Here is a 19364-nt window from a genome sequence, read left to right as displayed (position 1 = left end):
AGGGATACTACCAGCTGAGTATCGTCAGCATAGGTGACCATTGAAAGATTATAGGGGAGACCACCTTCGCTAAAGAGGATAAATAGGTATTAAATAGAGTCGGGCTCAGAGAGGAGCCCTGAGGAACTCCACAGGTTACAGGATAGATAACTGAAAAAAAAGAGCGATCTACAACTTGAAAAGATCTTCCTGTGAGAAAAGAAGAGAGCCATGAAAGAGCAATGCCTCCTATCCCCATCTTAGACAGTCTTTGACAAAGGAGATTGTGGTCAACAATATCAAATGCTGCACTAAGGTCAAGTAAAATGATAGCTGCATGGCCTCCTTGATCCAGAAGTTGCCTGGCAGATTCAGTGACTGTTAAAAGAGCAGACTCAGTACTGTACTGGGCTCTAAAACCCATCTGAGAGGGATCCAAGAGTTTCTTGTTCTCCAGATAACTCGTCAGTTGATGATTAACATGTTTTTCTAAGACGTTAGCTAAAATGGGAAGAAGAGCAATGGGCCTATAATTATCTAGGGAGGCGGGATCCAATTTGGGTTTTTTAAGGAGGGGTTTAACAATAGCATGTTTAAAGGACAGAGGCAGAGTACCTGAGGATATGGAATGGTTTAAATTTTTTGTCAATGGGGGAACAATAATGTCTAAGGCCAAAAGCAAAATGGAAGGAGGGGCCAGATCAAGAGGAGAGCCAGAATTAATATTACGAAGAAAGTCAACTACCAGAGTATCTGTGAGGGGTTGAAGTACACTTAGTAAAGTACTCGGAACAGACATAACAGTTGACCGAAAGCCCAAGGATTCTTGAGAAGAGGCAGAGGAGAATGTAAATATATTTTGATAACTTTATCTCGAAAATGAGTGGCTAATAAATTACTCTGTTTAATCGATGCCTCTATAGGGGAGTCAATTTGAGGAGCCAAAGTCAGTTCCTTGAAGATCTGAAAAATTGCTTTGTGGGAATTAGAGGATTCTTCTATTTTCGTACTATAGTATGTCGCCTGAGCTGCTTTTATATTCTGATGATAAGATCTGATAGCTTGCCTATAGGATTCTTTAGAGAGGAGACTGTAGTTCTTTCTCCAAATTCTTTAAAGTTTTCTACAGTTTTTTTTAAGTTGTAGCAGGGAAGGTGAGAACCATGGGTTAGTTTTATGAGTGGGCTTCTTTAGTCTAGTTTTAATAGGTAAAATGGAGTCTAAGGAGGTAGAAATCCACTTGTTGAATGGCTCTGCAGTAGTCAACGATATATGAGGAGTAGTACAGAGTGCCTTATGCCAATCTATGGGGACTAACTTGGACCAGATGCGTCCCACTATTTTAGTCTTAGTGTGAGCACCTGAGGTATGGTTGTGTGGGAGAGAAAAGGACAGAAGAAAGTGATCTGTCCAGGGCAGGGACACACAAGTAAAAATCCTAAAATCAGGGACATTGCTAAAAATAAGATCAATAGAGTGACCTTTAAGGTGAGTACGATCAGCGGAATATTCTACCAAATCCAAAGCAGGCAAGGAGGCTAGTAAGGATTTGGCAGCAGGACAGTCTACATTGTCGGAATTAATGTTAAAGTCTCAGAGAAGGGTCAAATTAGGAGAGTTACAGATAAGACTGGCGGAGGCTTCATGTATGGATTCTAAAATATTAACACAAGAACCTGGAGGATGATAGAGAAGAATATTAGAAAAGGTTAAAGTAGGCGATAAGTATAATGTAAAGCTCATGCTCTCACACCCTGCAATATCAGATGACGAAGCGACACATTTAATTGCCATCTTATGTATGATTGCAATACTGCCCCCCCCCCTTGTAAGGGGTCTATCCACATGAATTATAGAATAATTAGGTAGTAGAGTTCTACAGATATCAGCAGATGAATAATCTGTCAACCATGTTTCGGTAAGGAATAGTACTTCAGGTTGAAGATCTTCTAACAGTGTGTAGATGTGTAAAGAGTGTGCTGGTAGAGAGCAACAATTAAGCAGTAACAATCTGCCCAATTGATGAGAGGAATTTGTAGAAGAAGGAGAATTAATAAGCTTCCCAGAGCAACTAGGGCATACTGAAAGATTGCAAGTGCACAGAGTGTTAGGAAGGCACTCACCAGTCATAGGAGACTTAGGTGCAGGTGATGACAAAGGGCTCCTGAGTGAAGAAAAACTGTCCCAAAAATTATTATGCCCACAAAGATGTCCCCAAAAGCACCAGAACAATAGAGTAGCTAAAATAGGCTAAAAAGATAAAAAACAACATTTTTTTTTTTTTTAAACGACTCGAAGGAGTCATGTACCTGGGTGCGGCCGGCTAACAACAGGCTTTAAATCCCCCATCAGGGGAAGCCTGACTCCGAACACACTAGCGGCTAGACCGCAAACCAAAATGACGGCCGAAAATGGCCTTCCGAAAGAAAAGTGGAAAACAGGAGTGGAGACTGCCGGACCACTGAACACGGGTACTGGCAGCTCCTAAGTGAAGAAAAACTGTCCCAAAAATTATTATGCCCACAAAGATGTCCCCAAAAGCACCAGAACAATAGAGTAGCTAAAATAGGCTAAAAAGATTAAAAAAATATATATATATTTTTTAAAAACGACTCGATGAAGTCAGGTCCCTGGACACCCATCACCACAGTATGCACACTAGTGGCAATCACTTAGCCAAATCAAGCACAACTCACACAAGCCAAATCTGCCTTGCTAATAACAACCAGAGAGGAAAACATATCCATGCACAATATGGCACACGCAGATACAATAAAGCTGCATTTATATCCCCACAGGACCCCCACTCAACGTCACCTGAGAGGAAGTGCCAGCCACATCCAGTCCCCCCACAGAGGAGGCCCACAGTGATGACGGCAGCTCTGTACGCATGGATCACAATAACCAACCTGGCCCATCAGGGACCTCTGGACAGTCGTTGACCCTGCCACAGTCCCAAACCACCACAGAGCCTCCCCCCTCAGGAAACACCAGCACAGCACCCACCCAGCTGGCCCATACCTCTGTCCCCAGGACACATCAATTAGCAGTGTGTCTACCACTACAGGGACCCCAGGCCACTCCACAAACACAGGACGAGGCGCTTGCAAGGATCCTGGGAGCATACCACCATTCCCAGGAGACCTTGGGCCAGATCCTGTACAAATTGCATGAGACCCAGTGGCTGCAGGAGGGACAGTACCTGGGGATCAGGGAGACCTGAAAAACATCCACACCACCCTGGTCACCATTGCAGGGCTGCTGGCAGACATGGCCAACACCATGAGGGAGGCAGTGGCACACCAATGGGCCCCTGACACTAGCCACACTGATGAACAGCCCTCCACCTCTGTACAGGAGGCGCCACCACAGGACCAATGGGTCACCAGCACCCAACCACTTGCAGAAGGAGAACCACCCTGCAAATGGCCCCTGCGATCCAGGAAGAAGCTGGAGAACATTGCCAAGACCCCCGCCAGGAAATACGACTCTCCTGATTGTCACCCTTCTGTCCAACTCTGTCACCCTGTCCACCTTGAACTGCCATTGCTCCTCTTCCTATGCCCCCTTGGGCAATGCACCTGTGATACAAATAGACTGGACTCTATACTGGACTTTCCTCAATGTACCTGTGATACAAATAGACTGGACTCTACACTGAACTTTCCTCCATCAGCAACCCAGCTCATTGCAATACCCCCTCCACTTATTAGCACCTAAATAAACACCCTTTGAACAAATTCAAGTATGGAGTCTGTGGATTATATGACAAATATGTTCACACACTGTAAACATTGCATTTCTAATCTACTGTAATATTAACATAGGTATAACCTGTATTGGACAGCAGTAAACACACCAGGAGCCAGAGGGGGCACAGAGATCTGAAAATAGAGATGCCAAAGGGTACAGTAAGTGGCCATAGAAATAGGGAAATCAGGCTGCCATGTTGAATGTCCAATACAAAACTGTAATGGAAGGTGAAGTTACAGTGTCTTACCTGTGTGTCACCGGAAGTACTGTTGAATGAGTATACTTCTGTTGTCCACATCTTCTTCCTCTGCCTCCTCTTCGTCACTGTCCACAGGCTCCACTGCTGCCACACAATCATCTCCAGGCTCATCCTCCTGCATAAAAGGCACCTGCTGTCTCAAGGCCAGGTTGTGCAACATTCAACATGCAACGATGATCTGGCACACCTTCTTGGATGAGTAGTACAGGGATCCACCTGTCAGAAGGAGGCACCGGAATCTGGCCTTCAGGAGGACAAAGGTTCTCTCAATTATCCTCCTTGTTGGCCCATGTGCCTCATTGTAACGTTCCTCTGCCATTGTCCTGGCATTCTTCAGTAGGGTCAGTAGCCATGAGAGGTTGGGGTAACCAGAGTCACCTGTAAATATCGAGGGATATCTGTTAGCCACACACTCACCCTTAGGGCCAAACCCAGACCCACATACCTACATCAACTGGGTGGGGGCCATGGGCTCACATATTAGCGACACCCGGTGCCTCTGGAGTTGAGACATCACATATGGAATGCTGCTATTCCTCAAGATAAAGGGATCATGCACAGAGCCAGGATACTTGGCATTGGCATGGGAAATGTACTGGTCTGCCAACCACACCATCTGCACATTCAGAGAGTGAAATCTTTTTCTATTCCTGAACACTTGTTCATTTCTCCGGGGGGGGGGGCAAATGCAATATGTGTATCATCAATGGCACCAATGATGTTGGGGCTATGACCCAGGGCATAAAAGTAAGCCTTCACTGTTGCCAAATCCTCCACCTGAGGGAATACGAGGTAGCGCATGGCCACTGTCGCTTGGAATGAACCACTTGCCAGGAAATGGAGCACTGACAGGACATGCACTAGAGGGGGTATACCTGTGGACTGGCGGATAGCTGAAATCAGGTCTGGCTCCAATTGGGCACACAGTTGTTGGATTGTGGCCCTATAAGGTTTGTAGGTCAGGATAATGAGCCAGTCCTCCATTGTTGCCAAGTCCACCAGGGGTCTGTACATGGGGGGATGTCTCCATCTCCTATTCATCCTCAGCGGTTGAACTATAGGGAGAAAAACAGTGAGCTGAGGGTCATTTTCACACATGTGAAAATAAAAATGCATTTCTTCCTTTACAGAAACAGTATGTGAACTCAAGAGTCAGTTGATGTGCCAATGTCTGCTGTGACGCAGTTAGGTGCCATGGCCTGTGCCCCCCTGAAAATGGCTGCTGCCTGACCTGTGAGGTGAGACAAGTGGAAATGAGGTAATTCCGCTGACATTGTGCACCATTGCAGTTGGCGGTTGACAACCGCCGCGCAACTTCGCATTGGTTATCATTGGGCCCTATGGGTTCCAGGAGCCAATGGTGATGTATGCCGGCAGTGACGGTACGCACGCAGCGGACGTGACCGCCTTTTTCTATCTGCTCACTCACTTGCTACCTGACCTTCAAGAGAAGAGGACCTACACTGCAAATGCTGCTGTGACCTGTGCCTGGAAACGACAATGGCTTGAATGATTGGGGAAAGGGCCCCCGCCTTCACTTCGGAGGAGTTGGAGAGACTGGTGGATGGGGTCCTACCCCAGTACACTTTACTCTATGGTCCTCCAGACAACCAGGTGAGTACACTGTGAGCATGATGCGTGGTCCATGAATGTATGGATTGCTGTGTGTGTAAGCCTCGTGTGGGGGGGGGGGCTGAGGGGTCCTGGGCAGAAGGCTGCATGGCTGGTGGTCAATGTCTGTGCGTCAGGGGATGGGAGGTATATGGTGGGACATGAGTGTAACAGTCCAGACGGTATGACTAATCCCTTTTTCTAAGCATATTTCCCAGCAGGTCAGCACCCATCAGAAAAAGGGTATTTGTTGTGCCATCGCCAAGGAGGTGCGGACCCTGGGCGTCTTCGACAGGCGGAGCACCCACTGCTGCAAACGGTGGGAGGACCTGCGCCGCTGGGCAAGGAAGATGGCGGAGGTCCAGCTGGGGCTTGCCTCCCAACAAGGAAGGGGTGCCCATCGTACCCTGACCCCCTCTGATGTTCCACATCCTGGTGGTGGCCTATCCAGAGTTGGATGGCCACTTGAAGGCATCACAGCAGCCACAAGGGGGTGTGTACAGATTCAGAATCATGACTTTGCATGCATTAAGGTTTTACCTGGGTGGGGGATGTGGGCTGTGGGTGCCCCTAGGCCAGGGAGAAAATGGCAGAGTAGGTCTCATGTTGGGCAGGCTCTGAAGCACTCCAACCCCAATTGTGTTAGTGGGCATCTACTACTGGGCAGGGTCCTGTGGGTTTCAGGTATGCAGTTAATGGCGTTAGGCATTGTACCCCATGGGCTGGTGACTAGCTTTGTAACTGGTAGTGTATGGCCTAGTGCACAGGGCTGATCACTGTGTGTTGTGTACACCAACGGTAGTGTTGTTGCTGGCATTGACCAAGAGTATCCTCTGTCTCTTCCCCTCTTTTTGTTTTGTCACCCTGTCCTTATGTGCATTAGCATCATCTGGCGGAGGAGCAGAAGCACCGGCGACAGAGGGAGCTGCATCCCACATGGGCCTGAGGCCAAATCCACCGACGGTGAGGGCACCAGTGGGACGGAGGGCAAGGGGAGCACCACGACGGAGATGGGAGGAGACACTACCGACAGCGACTCCTCCTCCGATGGAAGCTCCCTGGCAGTGGCAGACACCTCTTTGCCCACCCCAAAAACAGGTACAGCCGCCACCCGCCGTACCAGCAGCCCCCCAGCATGTTTCCCATGCCTGCTCACCCAGGAGGGTGGGCATCTCCTTCAGCCGAGGCACCTCAGGCCCTGCCCCAGTCAGCCCTTCTGCCCTCAGTGTAGATGCTATTGACCTCCTGAGATCCCTCAGTGTTGGGCAGTCAACCATACTGAATGCCATCCAGTGTGTAGCAGGGCATTTGCAACAAACAAATGCATACCTGGAGGGCATTCACTCTGGCGTGGCGGCCCAACAGAGAGCATTCCAGGCTCTGGCCTCCGCAATGATGGCAGCCATTGTCCCTGTGTCCAGCCTACCCCCTCCAACTTCCTCTACTCAGTCCCAATCACCTCAACCCCAGCCTATCCCAAGCACACCTTCAGACCAGAAATCACCCATATCAACACACAGAAGTGGCTCAGGCAAACACAAGCACCACACTTCATCTCACAGGAACTTACACAAGCACCATCCCCATACAGACACACCAACATCCACTGCCTCCACTGTGTCCCCCTCCTCCTCCTCGTCCACCCCCTCCCATTAGCGTCTCCACTCACACCTGCATGCACTACATCCTCATCCACAACCTCCTTCACCAGCACGGCCATCACTACACACCCCTCACTGGCAGTCACCACCCCCACATCAATGCATACATCCCCTGTGTCCTCTCCCGCTGTGTCTGTTACCCCTCCTCCCAAAGTACACAAACGCAAGCACACACCCACCAACCAGCTATCTACCTCACAACAGCATCCAGCCCATGCACCTGCACCCAAACATAGCAGACTGACACCTCCTACAACCACTCCCTCTTCCTCCATGCCCAAACCTTCACCCTCTTCCCACCCCAGTCTCCCTATGAAGCTTTTTCTCGCCAACATTGACCTCTTCCCTACCCTTCCCCGTCCTTCATCTCGGGCCAGGGTGGCTAGAACCCAGCCCAGCACCTAAGCCACCATGTCCTCGGCCGCTGTGGTTTCTGCAGCTGTGAGAGGCTCCAAGGAGGCACCCGTCATCCCAGCCAGTGTGGCACCAATACTTGCCAAGGTCAAGAAGGGTCCACCACCTGGCAAGGGGAAGAAGGCACAACTAGCCAGCAAGGCCAAGTCAAAGACTCCAGCTGGCAGAAGCAAGGAGGCACCACCATCTGCCAAGGGCAGGAAGGGGCACAGAACACCAGCCAGGGCACTTCAGCCATCTGAGGCTGCAGGTGAAGGTCTAGAGGCTACCACCACTACGGCCAGTATCGCCACCTACACCTCGGCCAGCACCGCCACCTGCACTGCGGCCAGCACCACCATTTGCGCTGTGGCCAGCACCGCCACCTACCCCGCCGCAAGCAGCACCACTGCCAGCAGCAGCCCCAGTGGGTAGCCGTCCGAGGCTGCAGGTGAAGGCCTGGAGGCTACCACCACAACTGCCAGCACCTGCAGCGCAACTGGCATACACTGAGCAGCTGTAACCACCAGAGAGCAGTGTGTATTGGTGACTACATGGGCTGCAGTGCATCCTGGCCCCTGCAAACACTGTTGCTGTGACACCCAGGTGAGAGACTGTGACCTTGCAATCAAAAACATCTGCAGCACAGGGAGCAATGCCCCCTCCAGAACCAGTGGAAGAAGTCATCCACTGAGCCCCTCCCTGCCAGGATGAAGCACACTGGGCACAAGGCCCCCTCCAGAACCAGTGGAAGAAGCCACCCACTTGAGAGACTGGTGCTTTGCACTCTCCAGGACCAAACAGTAGGCAAACTACCCACTTGAGAGACTGTGGCTTTGCACTCCCCAGGACCAAGCAGTGGGCAAACAACCCACTTGAGAGACTGTGGCTTTGCACTCCCCAGGACCAGGCAGTGGGAATGGAGCCCCCTCCAGGAGCAGTTGCATTGTACCATCTTCCGGCTGGGGTGCCCCCCCATTCCCCGTCCCCCTGAGGTGCCTGTGTGTTTTCGACCTGATGCGTTTCTTTCTGAACATATTTCTAAGTATAACTAATATTACACTCATTTTACTCCATTCCTTTTGTCCTTGCGTTATTCTAGAGGGTTATGGGGTATATATGTAATGCTGTTGCATGTGTTTGTGTGTATAGTGTTGGGAGTGAGGGTGGGGGTGGGGGTGTTGCGTGCTGCGTGTATGTGTCACTCTCTTCCCCCCCTTGTGTGTTAGGTGCAGTACTCACTGTGGTCGTCGTCGCCGACGTTCATGTTCCTGGTGTATGAGAAGATACACCAGCATGGGGAACACCTGCAGCTCGGGCTCCATGGCATCCTGGTTCTTCCCTGAGTGTCGAGAGGTGAGTTGTTTCCCTTCTGTGTTCTGTTTCCGCCATGGTTTGGTGGCATTGGTACCGCCCCGGAAAAGCTGGTGGATGGGCGTGTTGGAATGCAATGGGCGGTACATTGCCTTCCGTCTGGCTGGTGGCGGTTACCGCCGTGGTATTTATTGCTACCACTTTGGCGGTCGGAGTGCTAAAGTGTTGGCAGTTTCCGCCGTGGTCATTACTCCATTTTTTTTACCGCTGACCTGTTGGTGGTGTTACCCCCGCTTTATCACCGACCGCCAGGGTTGTAATGAGGGCCTTAATGTTGTTTTAAAATGGAAACCAGTACATGAATATGAAAAAACAAGAAGGGAGGAGTCTAAACATGCCTGATTGCCAATTTACAGTATGGAACAGGTATCCATTGCAGTGCTGACACCCTTCCTCCCACAACAAGGTGTGCCTATCATGTAATGAGAACAGTGAATCAACATTTTCGATAACTATTTGTTAGCATTGGACAGTGCAAGAAAAAAGCGATTCTTTTGAACTGTTTAGGTGTGGAGGCTCAGAGAATGTTTAAATTAATGCCTCCAGACATGGAGAAGGAGCACTGATTAATGATGTAAATAGAGAGGCTATGGTGAAGTTCTACAATAGATTTGCTAAGGAGACTAATGTGGTGATGGCCAGGTATAAGTTTTATACCCAACCACAATGAGTGGGTGAATCCATTGACGAATTTGGCACAAGGCTGAGAAAGATGTGAGTCAAATGCCACTTTGGTGGGATGTGTGATGAAATGATAAGAGACCAATTTATAGTTCAATATAAAAGCAGGAAAATTCAGCAACAGTTATTGGCAGCCAATCCCAGTTTAAAGGATGCAATTGACATGGCTAATATTGTAGAAGAGTCTGCGTTTTGCATGCAAGAAATGGGAAAACATATTGGTATTGGGATAGCGGAAAAAGACCAAGTATGTTTCCATGACTTCCTGGGAAGGCCTGGATACTAGGCCCAGGTGCATCTGAATGCATCTGTCTGGGGTCTACATTAATTGACCATCTTCGGCACTTGCAGTGGCAGGGCAGAGCTTGGCGTAGGACACGAGGATAATTTGGAAAGTCAGGAGCAGATCGGAGTCCACTGTGCTTCAGACAAAGGAGGGGATTAGAGCAGCTGTCCTCCAGTATGCATGCTCTCTTTGTCACCCTACCAGGCCTCCTCCTTATGAGGGGACTCAGGTCTACTGTGTAATGTTAGGCACCCTGAAGTAATACAATGTTTCAAAAGATTCATTCAGAATTGCATATGAAGCATATTGCTACTTGCATTGTTTATTTGAAAAATTGTTCACTCAAATGTTGTAGCCTCACATTTTCAGAAACATTTTAGGTGTAGTATAACATCAAAATGACCAGGCTCACTGAAAAGACCTTGGAATACTGGAATATTTCATGAGGACCACAAAGAACCACCTGTCAATTCTATTGGTTCCCTGTATCAGGCAAGCTTGATGTGTTGAAGGAAGTTTATCTGCCTGCCTACAACGTGATTCTTTTATGTGAACTGTAAGGGGAAGGAAACACGTTTCTTGTGTGTCTATTTCTAGCAAATTAATTTTTTTTGTTTCTGCTCAGACATTTCAGACGTTTGATTCTAGCCACTGGTGTGACTGCTTTCGGCAATTGATACTAAGGGCTAGATGTTCGATCAATAGTAATAGCAATTACCAAATAGTGATGTTTTCAAATCACTATTTGATAATCGCTATTACTAATGTACAAAGGGATTATTTAGCCCCTATTCTTCGTGGGTAGTAAATAGACCTAGCTCACGAATATTAAACATGAGGTAGGTCACAATTTGTGACCCACTACGATTCTATGCCATCACACCATCACAGGGATGGTGGCCTGCTGGGGTCAGAGGACCACAACGCTTGTGACTGATTTTAAAGAAAACATTAGGGGGCAGATATATGAAAAGTGGTCCTGCACCTAGTGCAGCTCCACTTTTCTTGCACCCTTTAGCGCCCCCCCCGCCACCATGTGTGCACCATATTTAAAATACTGCACACCATGGCTGTAGTCAAGGGGACTAGCATCATAATTTTTTTATGCCAGTCTGGCACTTTGCAGGATTAGATCAAACATTATGACGCTAATCCTGAAAAGCACCCAAAGGCCCATTGAACACAATCGGAGCCTCTTTTTAACGCATGCTCTCAGCTGATTAAAATGACGCAAAGAAATTTCATAGATTTCTTTGCGCCATGTTTTCGGCTGCCCGTACCACCGGAACGCCCCCCTTGCATATATAATGTCTGACGCAGGCATAATGTGGCGCAAGGGGTTACAAAGTAGCGCAATGCAAGCATTGCGCCACTTTGCAAATATGGCACAGAGTTTTTGGCCTTCCAACGCCACATTAGCATTAAAAAATGACGCTAATATGGCGTTGGTATGGCTAGGGCCCACATAAATGTGGGCGTAATTTATTTTAAATGCAGCCCATTTTCCTTCAAGGAAAATGGGGATGGATTTAAAAAGCAAAAAATTAAATGTTTAGGTTTCATTTTTGAAGAGTAGGCAGTGGTCCCTTGGGCCACTGCTTGCTCTTAAAAAAATATATTTTTTCAACCATTCTCAAACGGGAAGGGGTCCCTTCCACTTTGAGAAAGGCTACCACCAACTTTGAGTTGGCAGTAAAGAGTGAATATTTTACGACATACTAATGCGAATCGGTATTTGGAAGGGATGCCCTAAACACCCCCTTCCAAATACTGTTTCGATGACTGGTTGCCAAATCCCAATTTGGGCTTTGTACACCTAGAAATGCCTTTTTGTGTTTGCAAACTGCCTGATTCTGCAAATCAGGCCTTTTGCACCCTCAAAAAGGCATCATACACGTAGCCCTGAAGGTACAGTTGCCTAATTGGTAGCACAATTAATCCATGTTACCAGATTTAAAAGCTAAAAAACATTTATTTATGTTTGAGTTGGGAAGAAGAACCCTTGTTTATCATTTAGTAGCTTGTCCCCTCTACGGGAGCAATGTAGGACCATAATCCTAAATGGAAACACTTAGGGGCATATTGACAAGCAGCCTGCGCCGCCGTGCGTCACTTTTTGTGACTCACCAGTCACGCAGGCTGCTGACCCATATCTACAAGGCCACACAAAGCCACTTTGCATGGCTTTACATATCCCTCTTCGTATGGAGTAAGGCAACACAGCCCCAGTCTCTGGGTTGCCTTACTTTGCATCAGGGAGGCTTTCCATGTATGTTGTAGTGGGTGTTCCCATGCAACACCCATGGATTTTGACGCATTCCCAGATTTACAAGGTTCCATAAAAGCGTATGCCTCCCCAGCGGTGGCATAAGGGTGATGCAACAGGGTGCAATAACATTATTTCTCCCCGTTTTTCCCTTTTTATGTGTGCTGCAGTCTGCTGCACAAATATAAGGAGGAAAACAACTCTCCTGATTGCTTTTGTGCAGGAAGGTGCTTTCACAAAAAACAATAATGCTGCAAGGGTGCCTGCATTGGTGCATGGCAGCAATTTGTGTGCCAGCACAGGGGACAAGGACAGGAATGCACCGTATCTTGTAGACACAGTGCAGTCCTGCCCTTTTCCTATGATGCATGGCAGCGCAGCAAGAAGGCTTGCGGTGCTGCCCTACACCAAAAGCTTGTAAAAGAGGCCCTGAATTTATGATAGATATTTTCCATATGGACACAAAGGAGTTTGTCAGTATATTTAAGGGAATATCAATATACAGTAATTGCACTAAATTGCCAGAGTTTCTGGCTGTTTTCTAGGTTATTTTCTGTATTTAAAGGTGCAAAGTAAGCACCAGATTTTTGTTGAAGCTAATGGGCATAAAGGGCCAGATGTACAAACATTAGGCATACCGATTTCCTAATTGCGATTCTTTCTAAATCACAATTAGCAAATCTGTGTTCCTAATGTATGAAACTGATTTAGTTTCATTTAGGGATTCCTTGTGAGATACAAATCAACATACCTCATGAATATTAGTGAGGTAGGTCGCAGTTTGTGAAATAGGAATCACAGCCATCACAGACATGGTGGTCTGTTGACCTTAGTAAGCCACCATCCAAGTGACTGCTTTTAAATAAATACATCTTTTTTTAAAATGCAACATGTCCTTAAAGGAAAATGGAATGTTGTTATAAAGAAAAAAATTAAACCTTGAAGTTTTTTTTTTTTTTAAATAGGCAGTGGTCTGTCTGCTATTAAAAAGTATTATTATTTATATTCTTAAAGGAGAGGGGTTCCCAAGAGATTGTGTTACCATCAGTTTTAAACTGGTGGTCAAGGATTATCGTTTGTGACCAGAATTTGGTTCCAAAGCAGTCATACATACCATTATTGATTCAATATTTGGAAGGCACCTCTATGCACGCCCCTACCAAATACCCAATCACAAATACAAAATAAGTTTCGGTATCAAGTTACTGATTCGAATTTTGCACTTTTTACAATAGGTAAAGCATTTTTCCAGTCACAAATGGCATCATTCTATAAATAAGGCCATGTGCAATTAGAAAAATGCTTTGTACATCTGGCCCTATATTTCCTAAGCAGTTACTTGGCCTTATTGTCTTTTTAGGGGCAAGCGGAAAGCACTCCGTCCCCTGCTGTAATCTCTCTTTGGCCTTCTAACCACACCCATGTCACGTCAGTCACTTTCATTGGTTCGTGGGCTTGCCTTTTAAAATCTGCTTGCTTTCATTTGTGAAAGGCATGCATACCTCATCCCTTTTCCAGTGTTTAGCTCACCTACACAGTACAGGTAAACCACTGAAAACATATGAGGCTCAGTATTTTCAGCATGATTTCCGGACTACTTTATCTTTTGATTTTTCCATGCAGCGCCATAGCGATGGGGTTTACATAGCGCAATCGTGCACGATTTTTACATTTTCAATTTCAGCGTGTTTTGTTTTCTTTTAATTTGTGTGGCAAAAAAAAGTCCAGTTAGGAGTTTACAACGCTAATAGCTCTAACTTGAGCAAATGCGAGACCCGCTGCATTGCAATTGTGTGTTTGACATTTGCTGACCATCTCTAAATAAGGCCAAAGGATCATGTATGTACTGTTTATTCTGTGGTTAAACAATTCTACTCTATGCATCATTTTCTAAGCGGCAGGCTCATGTATGCTCTTGCGGCTGTAAGGAAGTAGCTAACCCTACTCTCATTACTCACGCCTGCCTCAGCACTAAAGAGATCCCCAGATTAACATAAAGGAGCCCTATTACTGAATCTGTGTCCTGATGCCTATAGAATGTTCCTTCCATCTACAACGAAACATAATTTTTTTCACTTTCATATGACAGCAATTTCTTAAATCTGGGTCGAGTAAAATGACACTGCATCACCAATTGCCTTCCACACCAAACATGCCACATTCATGCATGGTGGAGATATTGGCCTCTCCATAAATGACGGATTCAGTTTAAATTATCGCCATCCCCTCATACTTCTCCCAGCTTCCTAGAATACACAGTTGTCAGGTCATCGTCACTTGTAAAATTGGTATTATCTCAATCCTGCCCTCTCCGTACAAAATAACATTTTCCTTTGTGGATGTCAAAGTCAATAGCCCTATTCATGTGCACTCTCCTCAAGATCCTTGGCAGACACAGCCATGCATTGAAGAACCACTTGCATCAAAAGGATCCATTACAATTTGCCAGGAGCGGTAGTCCTGGGGGTACACCTCTCTGGGCAACTATGTGTGTCCCAATGCCTGTGCTTTGACTTACTATTTCTTCAAACTCCAAAATCAATAACTCCGGGCCCAGAGACGTTTGGTACACCCTTACCTGTGCAGCTACAGGGGTTAGAGGCAGCTAATGCGCCCAGCTCCTGACCACATACTTCAGCCGGGATGGAACAAATAAAGTTCCCTGAGCTGAGAAGAAAAGGACCATGCCCCCATGCCCCTTCCTCTGCTTCATGTGCACAATAAAGCCCCACAACCATTTACCACTGGCCTTAACTAGGTGATAAATGGCAACAGTTTTGCGACCATTGTTTGCTCCGTAATGCAGCAAATCGTGCAGAATTGGATCCAGTATTCCCATGTTTGATGTTATTCCCCATTCTGAGACAACAAATTGTAATCCCCATTAACTCATAGGGAGATACTGACCAGAAGCATAAATTCCATTCCTGGTACTCCCTGTGGAGGTAACAGGACGTTCATAATTGAGCACATAAGACTTTCAACCAATTTCACGCTGACCACTCCATTCTAACATATCACTGCGGTGATCTTTTTGAAATAACACTTCTCCATAAATCCTTGTTCCTTTTCTGCATCCAGCCTTGAACCTTTCCCTTTTTTCATCCCTAATAATTGTCAGTGACCATCTTGTTATCACACGCCCCTTTAACAAACACTCTAATTTACAAATGTAATAACTCCTGGCTGTATTCCTAACCCACTTGGCCGAATGATCGCTCAGTCCTACATACCACATGGTTGTATAATTGCAACAAATTACTTGCAACGTCTTCAGGTCACCCTAACCTTTTGACACATTCACACCCACTACCACGCACACCTTTCACCCAAACCTCTAGAGCGAACTGCATTACACACATTTGTTAATGAGGGGAATCACATAATCCTGACAGTCTTCAGACCTAGCCTTGCCTAAAAGATGCTCATCACCTTGTCTCATCCATGTGTGTCTTTTGCATCAACTTTATCTCTCACGAACTTCATCCTCAACCTCTATCTCACACTATCAAATCATTTCTGCATCATCCTCATTCCATTAACACTTAATCCAAAAACACTGTTGGTGACATTCCTTGCACAATACTTCTCTCCAAAAATAAGCTCACTAGTGACACATAGTGTAAATATTTAACAGCACTATTTTGCACCTTTTGTGCCAACGCCACCTCACACCAAGTGCTTGAAATGGAAAAATTAAAGTGCAGGTACTCTGCGCCAGAGTACCTGCTTGATTCCGAGAAGTGCAGGTACTCTCCAAGTAAAAGTATTCAGTTTTCTTGAGTACGTGCCGGTACTCTCCCTCTCAAAATAAAAAAGTGCCAGTACTCAGTACCAGACAGTACAAGCCCATTTAAAGCACTGCCTCACACTGTATTATGACCACCTGTCTCATTCGGCGTGTAGGTTCATTTATTTTATTTATATATTTTGATTTTTGGTACAGCGATGTATAGTCATTTCATAGCGATGAGGGGTACCACTTCGTAGTTTTATGACCAGTACACATCACAATTGGTAGGAAGGTCAACATGAAACATACACAGAGGAAAATATATTCAAATAATGATTCAGGGTTTTGAAGCAGCCAATAATGTACTGGATTATTATATGCATGTCTCCGCAGTTCTGCCTGTAAAGATATGAATTTATAGGCAAAATAATGGGAAATGTGCTTTAAAATACAATTTAGTAAACTGTCCTGTGGCAAATCATTTCTTAAAGGCTGTACTTGACTTCTAATGTAGCCTATCTGTGAGCAATACAAAATGTGGTATATTGACTATTGTATAGATTGAAATACATTCCACTGTGCTTTGTGAACCAGTCCAAAGTTACCAAGATGTTTTGTTCAAAAAAACATATGTGGAAATGTCAACATTTACCTCCATACTAGCCTTCAGTCAAGGATATGCCTCTGCGTGGAGAATTAAAACCAGAACGTAAGGGTGTTTTTCATAAGTTCAGGACTGGTATTTCAATAAATTGCTTCTCACATGGAGCTTTATAGCAAGTATATCGGGCAGTGCCATTACTCATTTTAACAATGTTCAAAATATCAGCCTGCAAAGGATGAAAGCCTTAACTGACTCTGCCAAAAGTCAGACTCATCAGCTACAGGCCACAGACTAATGCCTGATGGGAGAGCCCACTCACCAGCCTCACTGCTTGCTGAAAGAGCATTTGGGTGCAGGTTTTCTAACATTTTGCGCCAGGTTTCCACTATAAAAGTGATACAAAGTGTAGAATATGGATTTAATTTTAAGGGCAAAACTTGCTTTGCACTTGAAAGTAGCTCCAAACTAATGTTCTGTAGCACTATGCACAATTTTGTGCTACTGTGTGCCAAGGGGACATATCACAGACGTACCCATGAAACCACCCTTGGATTTTGATACAAAGCCCTAACTAATAAAAAGGGTAAAAAGGGGTTTGCACAAAATAATAACGCCTATTTGAGGTAGACATTACAAAGGAGAAAGGCTTTCATTGCTCCTAACTTGTTCTAAATTGCAGTGCAGCACATCCAATGTAGGGAACGTTTTCAACTATGCCTAGTTATATACTTTGTACTTAAAAGGGTATCGGACCGATGATAAACACCAGATACACACACCTGCATTATGATACCAAGGTGTATGCATGTTGCAAGGCTGGCTTAAAGAGCGCCAGCGCGGGAAGGAGAGAGAAACAGCACCAAATCTTAGTAGATATGACACATTCTTCTCGGTACCTTTCCAACAACTCACCACAGCAATGTGTTGCAGGAAATGTTAGTAAATCTACCCCTTGGTGACAAGAGGGAACCCTTCACATTTAATTGTCTATTACAAACGTGTTTAGTAACCAGGAGCCCCCTAACATCACTTTTCCCATAGAGACAGTTGCCATCATTCAGATGCTTGAAGATCCCCATTTACAACTTCTGCGTTTGACTCAACCTTACAAGTTGGGTCTACGATCAAAGATGGAGGAAATAGAATTTATGTTTATTAAAATGAGGTTAGAGTATAAGACGTGCATAATTACAGATGGTGAAATGCCAATGGATTTTTCACACAGTTTTCATTTCTTTCCCACAGTAAAATGTTTTTCAAGATGGAGAAATACGTTTTGTGCATAACTGAATTTTGGGGGTGCACTAATGTTCTTCCTTTCATGAAAAGGTGTTTACTCCTGTCTTTGGCAGATGTACATTTGTGACAATGATCAGGACGAGATGGGGCAAAGAGGAGTCTAAGAATGCCCACAGATTCCTTCCTTTTGAGGGTGTACCTAACTTACTGGGGAAGGCAGGAAAGCTGCTGTGCTAGTTGCAGCTTCCCAACCATAATCCTCAGAAAGTTTCATGAACTACTGTGTTTTGGCGTTGGCATTTCCCTATTGCGAAACGTACATATTGAACAGTTATGCGTTGTAGAAAAAGTCAAAGCCTTTTTGCAATGGCACAATTAAAAAAAACAGTCTCCAAGGAAAAATAATCTCCCCCATAGGAAAATCCCCTTCCCAAAATCCCTGCGAATTTTGGGAATATCTGAACACCCTCCCACCCTGGAAACAAATTTATGCTTGTCATTTCCAGAGTGAGCTTTAAATACATATGTATATAACCAAGATTCATTATTTTACAAATTTCATTAGGAGTAGCCATAACTAAAGACTTTGGCGCCCTGCAGAGCATTGTTTTTAATAATGACACTTACCTAAAAACACCAAGACATTCCTGTTCCCCATTGTGCTCACAGTTCTTCTAACACAGAAGGAGGAACTCGGAGAGTTAAATTGTTGAGAAAAGCTCGGCCCCTCCTTTTTGCTGCGGAGATCATTGTACGTGTAGGCCTGTCAGTGGTTTTTCTGAGTAAGATAAAAAGATAAGACTGCCAGTGCCCCAACAACATAATTTAGCATGAAGCCCAGCATCTTACTTTAGTGTGTCTGTACAAGCAGAAGACAGGAATTGAATGTGTAAGAGTGAGCTGGTGCTAATAAAGCCATTTAGAAAGTAAGTTAATCGGGTTGCAGACTGGGCGTCAAGACGTCCCAGTCCTCGTCAATGCATTCTGGTCGTTGTCGTTATGATTAGTATTAATTACAATAAGGACTGTGGCCTCTTGAATGTTCAAATGTAGCCTTTGACAGGCATGTTTCATACTTCCCAGTAAGTGTCTACGGGAGGGTGGGGGCATGTATTGCTATTACAAAACCTGTAATTAAGTTCCATAGTTTCACTGAGGGGTGAAGTCGCACAGAGGTCTGCACCTGACAACTGATTGGCACTCGGCACAAAAAATGACGTAAACACCTGTGCGCCATATTTATCCAACTGAGCAAAAATGGCGCATGGCTAGGAGGCGGAGCTGGAAAATGACGTAAATCCCAATGTGCGTCAAAAAATAACATCTGGGTCAGGGCAGGCGTTAAGGGACCTGTGGGCTCTTCTCCATGGTGGAAGACCATGAAAGCAGCCCACAGGTGCCCTTCCCTGCACCCAGGGACACCCCCTGCCACCCTAACCCACCCCTGGAGGACCCCCATGGATGGGGGAACCCATCTATGGTGAGTGCAGGTAAGTGCAGGCAAGTATTTTTTTTTCTTTATTTT

At 45.7% G+C, this 19364-nt stretch overlaps 1 protein-coding gene across 1 annotated transcript in view; it reads right to left on the bottom strand.

The window, feature by feature from the left end:
- The window catches only part of LOC138276386 (adhesion G protein-coupled receptor E1-like), a 718998-nt gene extending 700419 nt beyond the window's left edge, over positions 1-18579 (bottom strand). The window contains exon 1 of the mRNA XM_069219188.1: positions 18467-18579. Coding sequence (XP_069075289.1) covers positions 18467-18497 — 31 coding nt within the window. The 5' untranslated portion in view covers positions 18498-18579. The remainder of the gene's footprint in view (positions 1-18466) is intronic.
- Positions 18580-19364: the final 785 nt, after the last annotated feature.

Source organism: Pleurodeles waltl, chromosome 2_2 (assembly GCF_031143425.1).
Source record: "Pleurodeles waltl isolate 20211129_DDA chromosome 2_2, aPleWal1.hap1.20221129, whole genome shotgun sequence".
Lineage (NCBI taxonomy): Eukaryota > Metazoa > Chordata > Amphibia > Caudata > Salamandridae > Pleurodeles > Pleurodeles waltl.
Note: the sequence above shows the minus strand (reverse complement) of the source record. Positions and strands in the feature narration are given on the sequence as shown.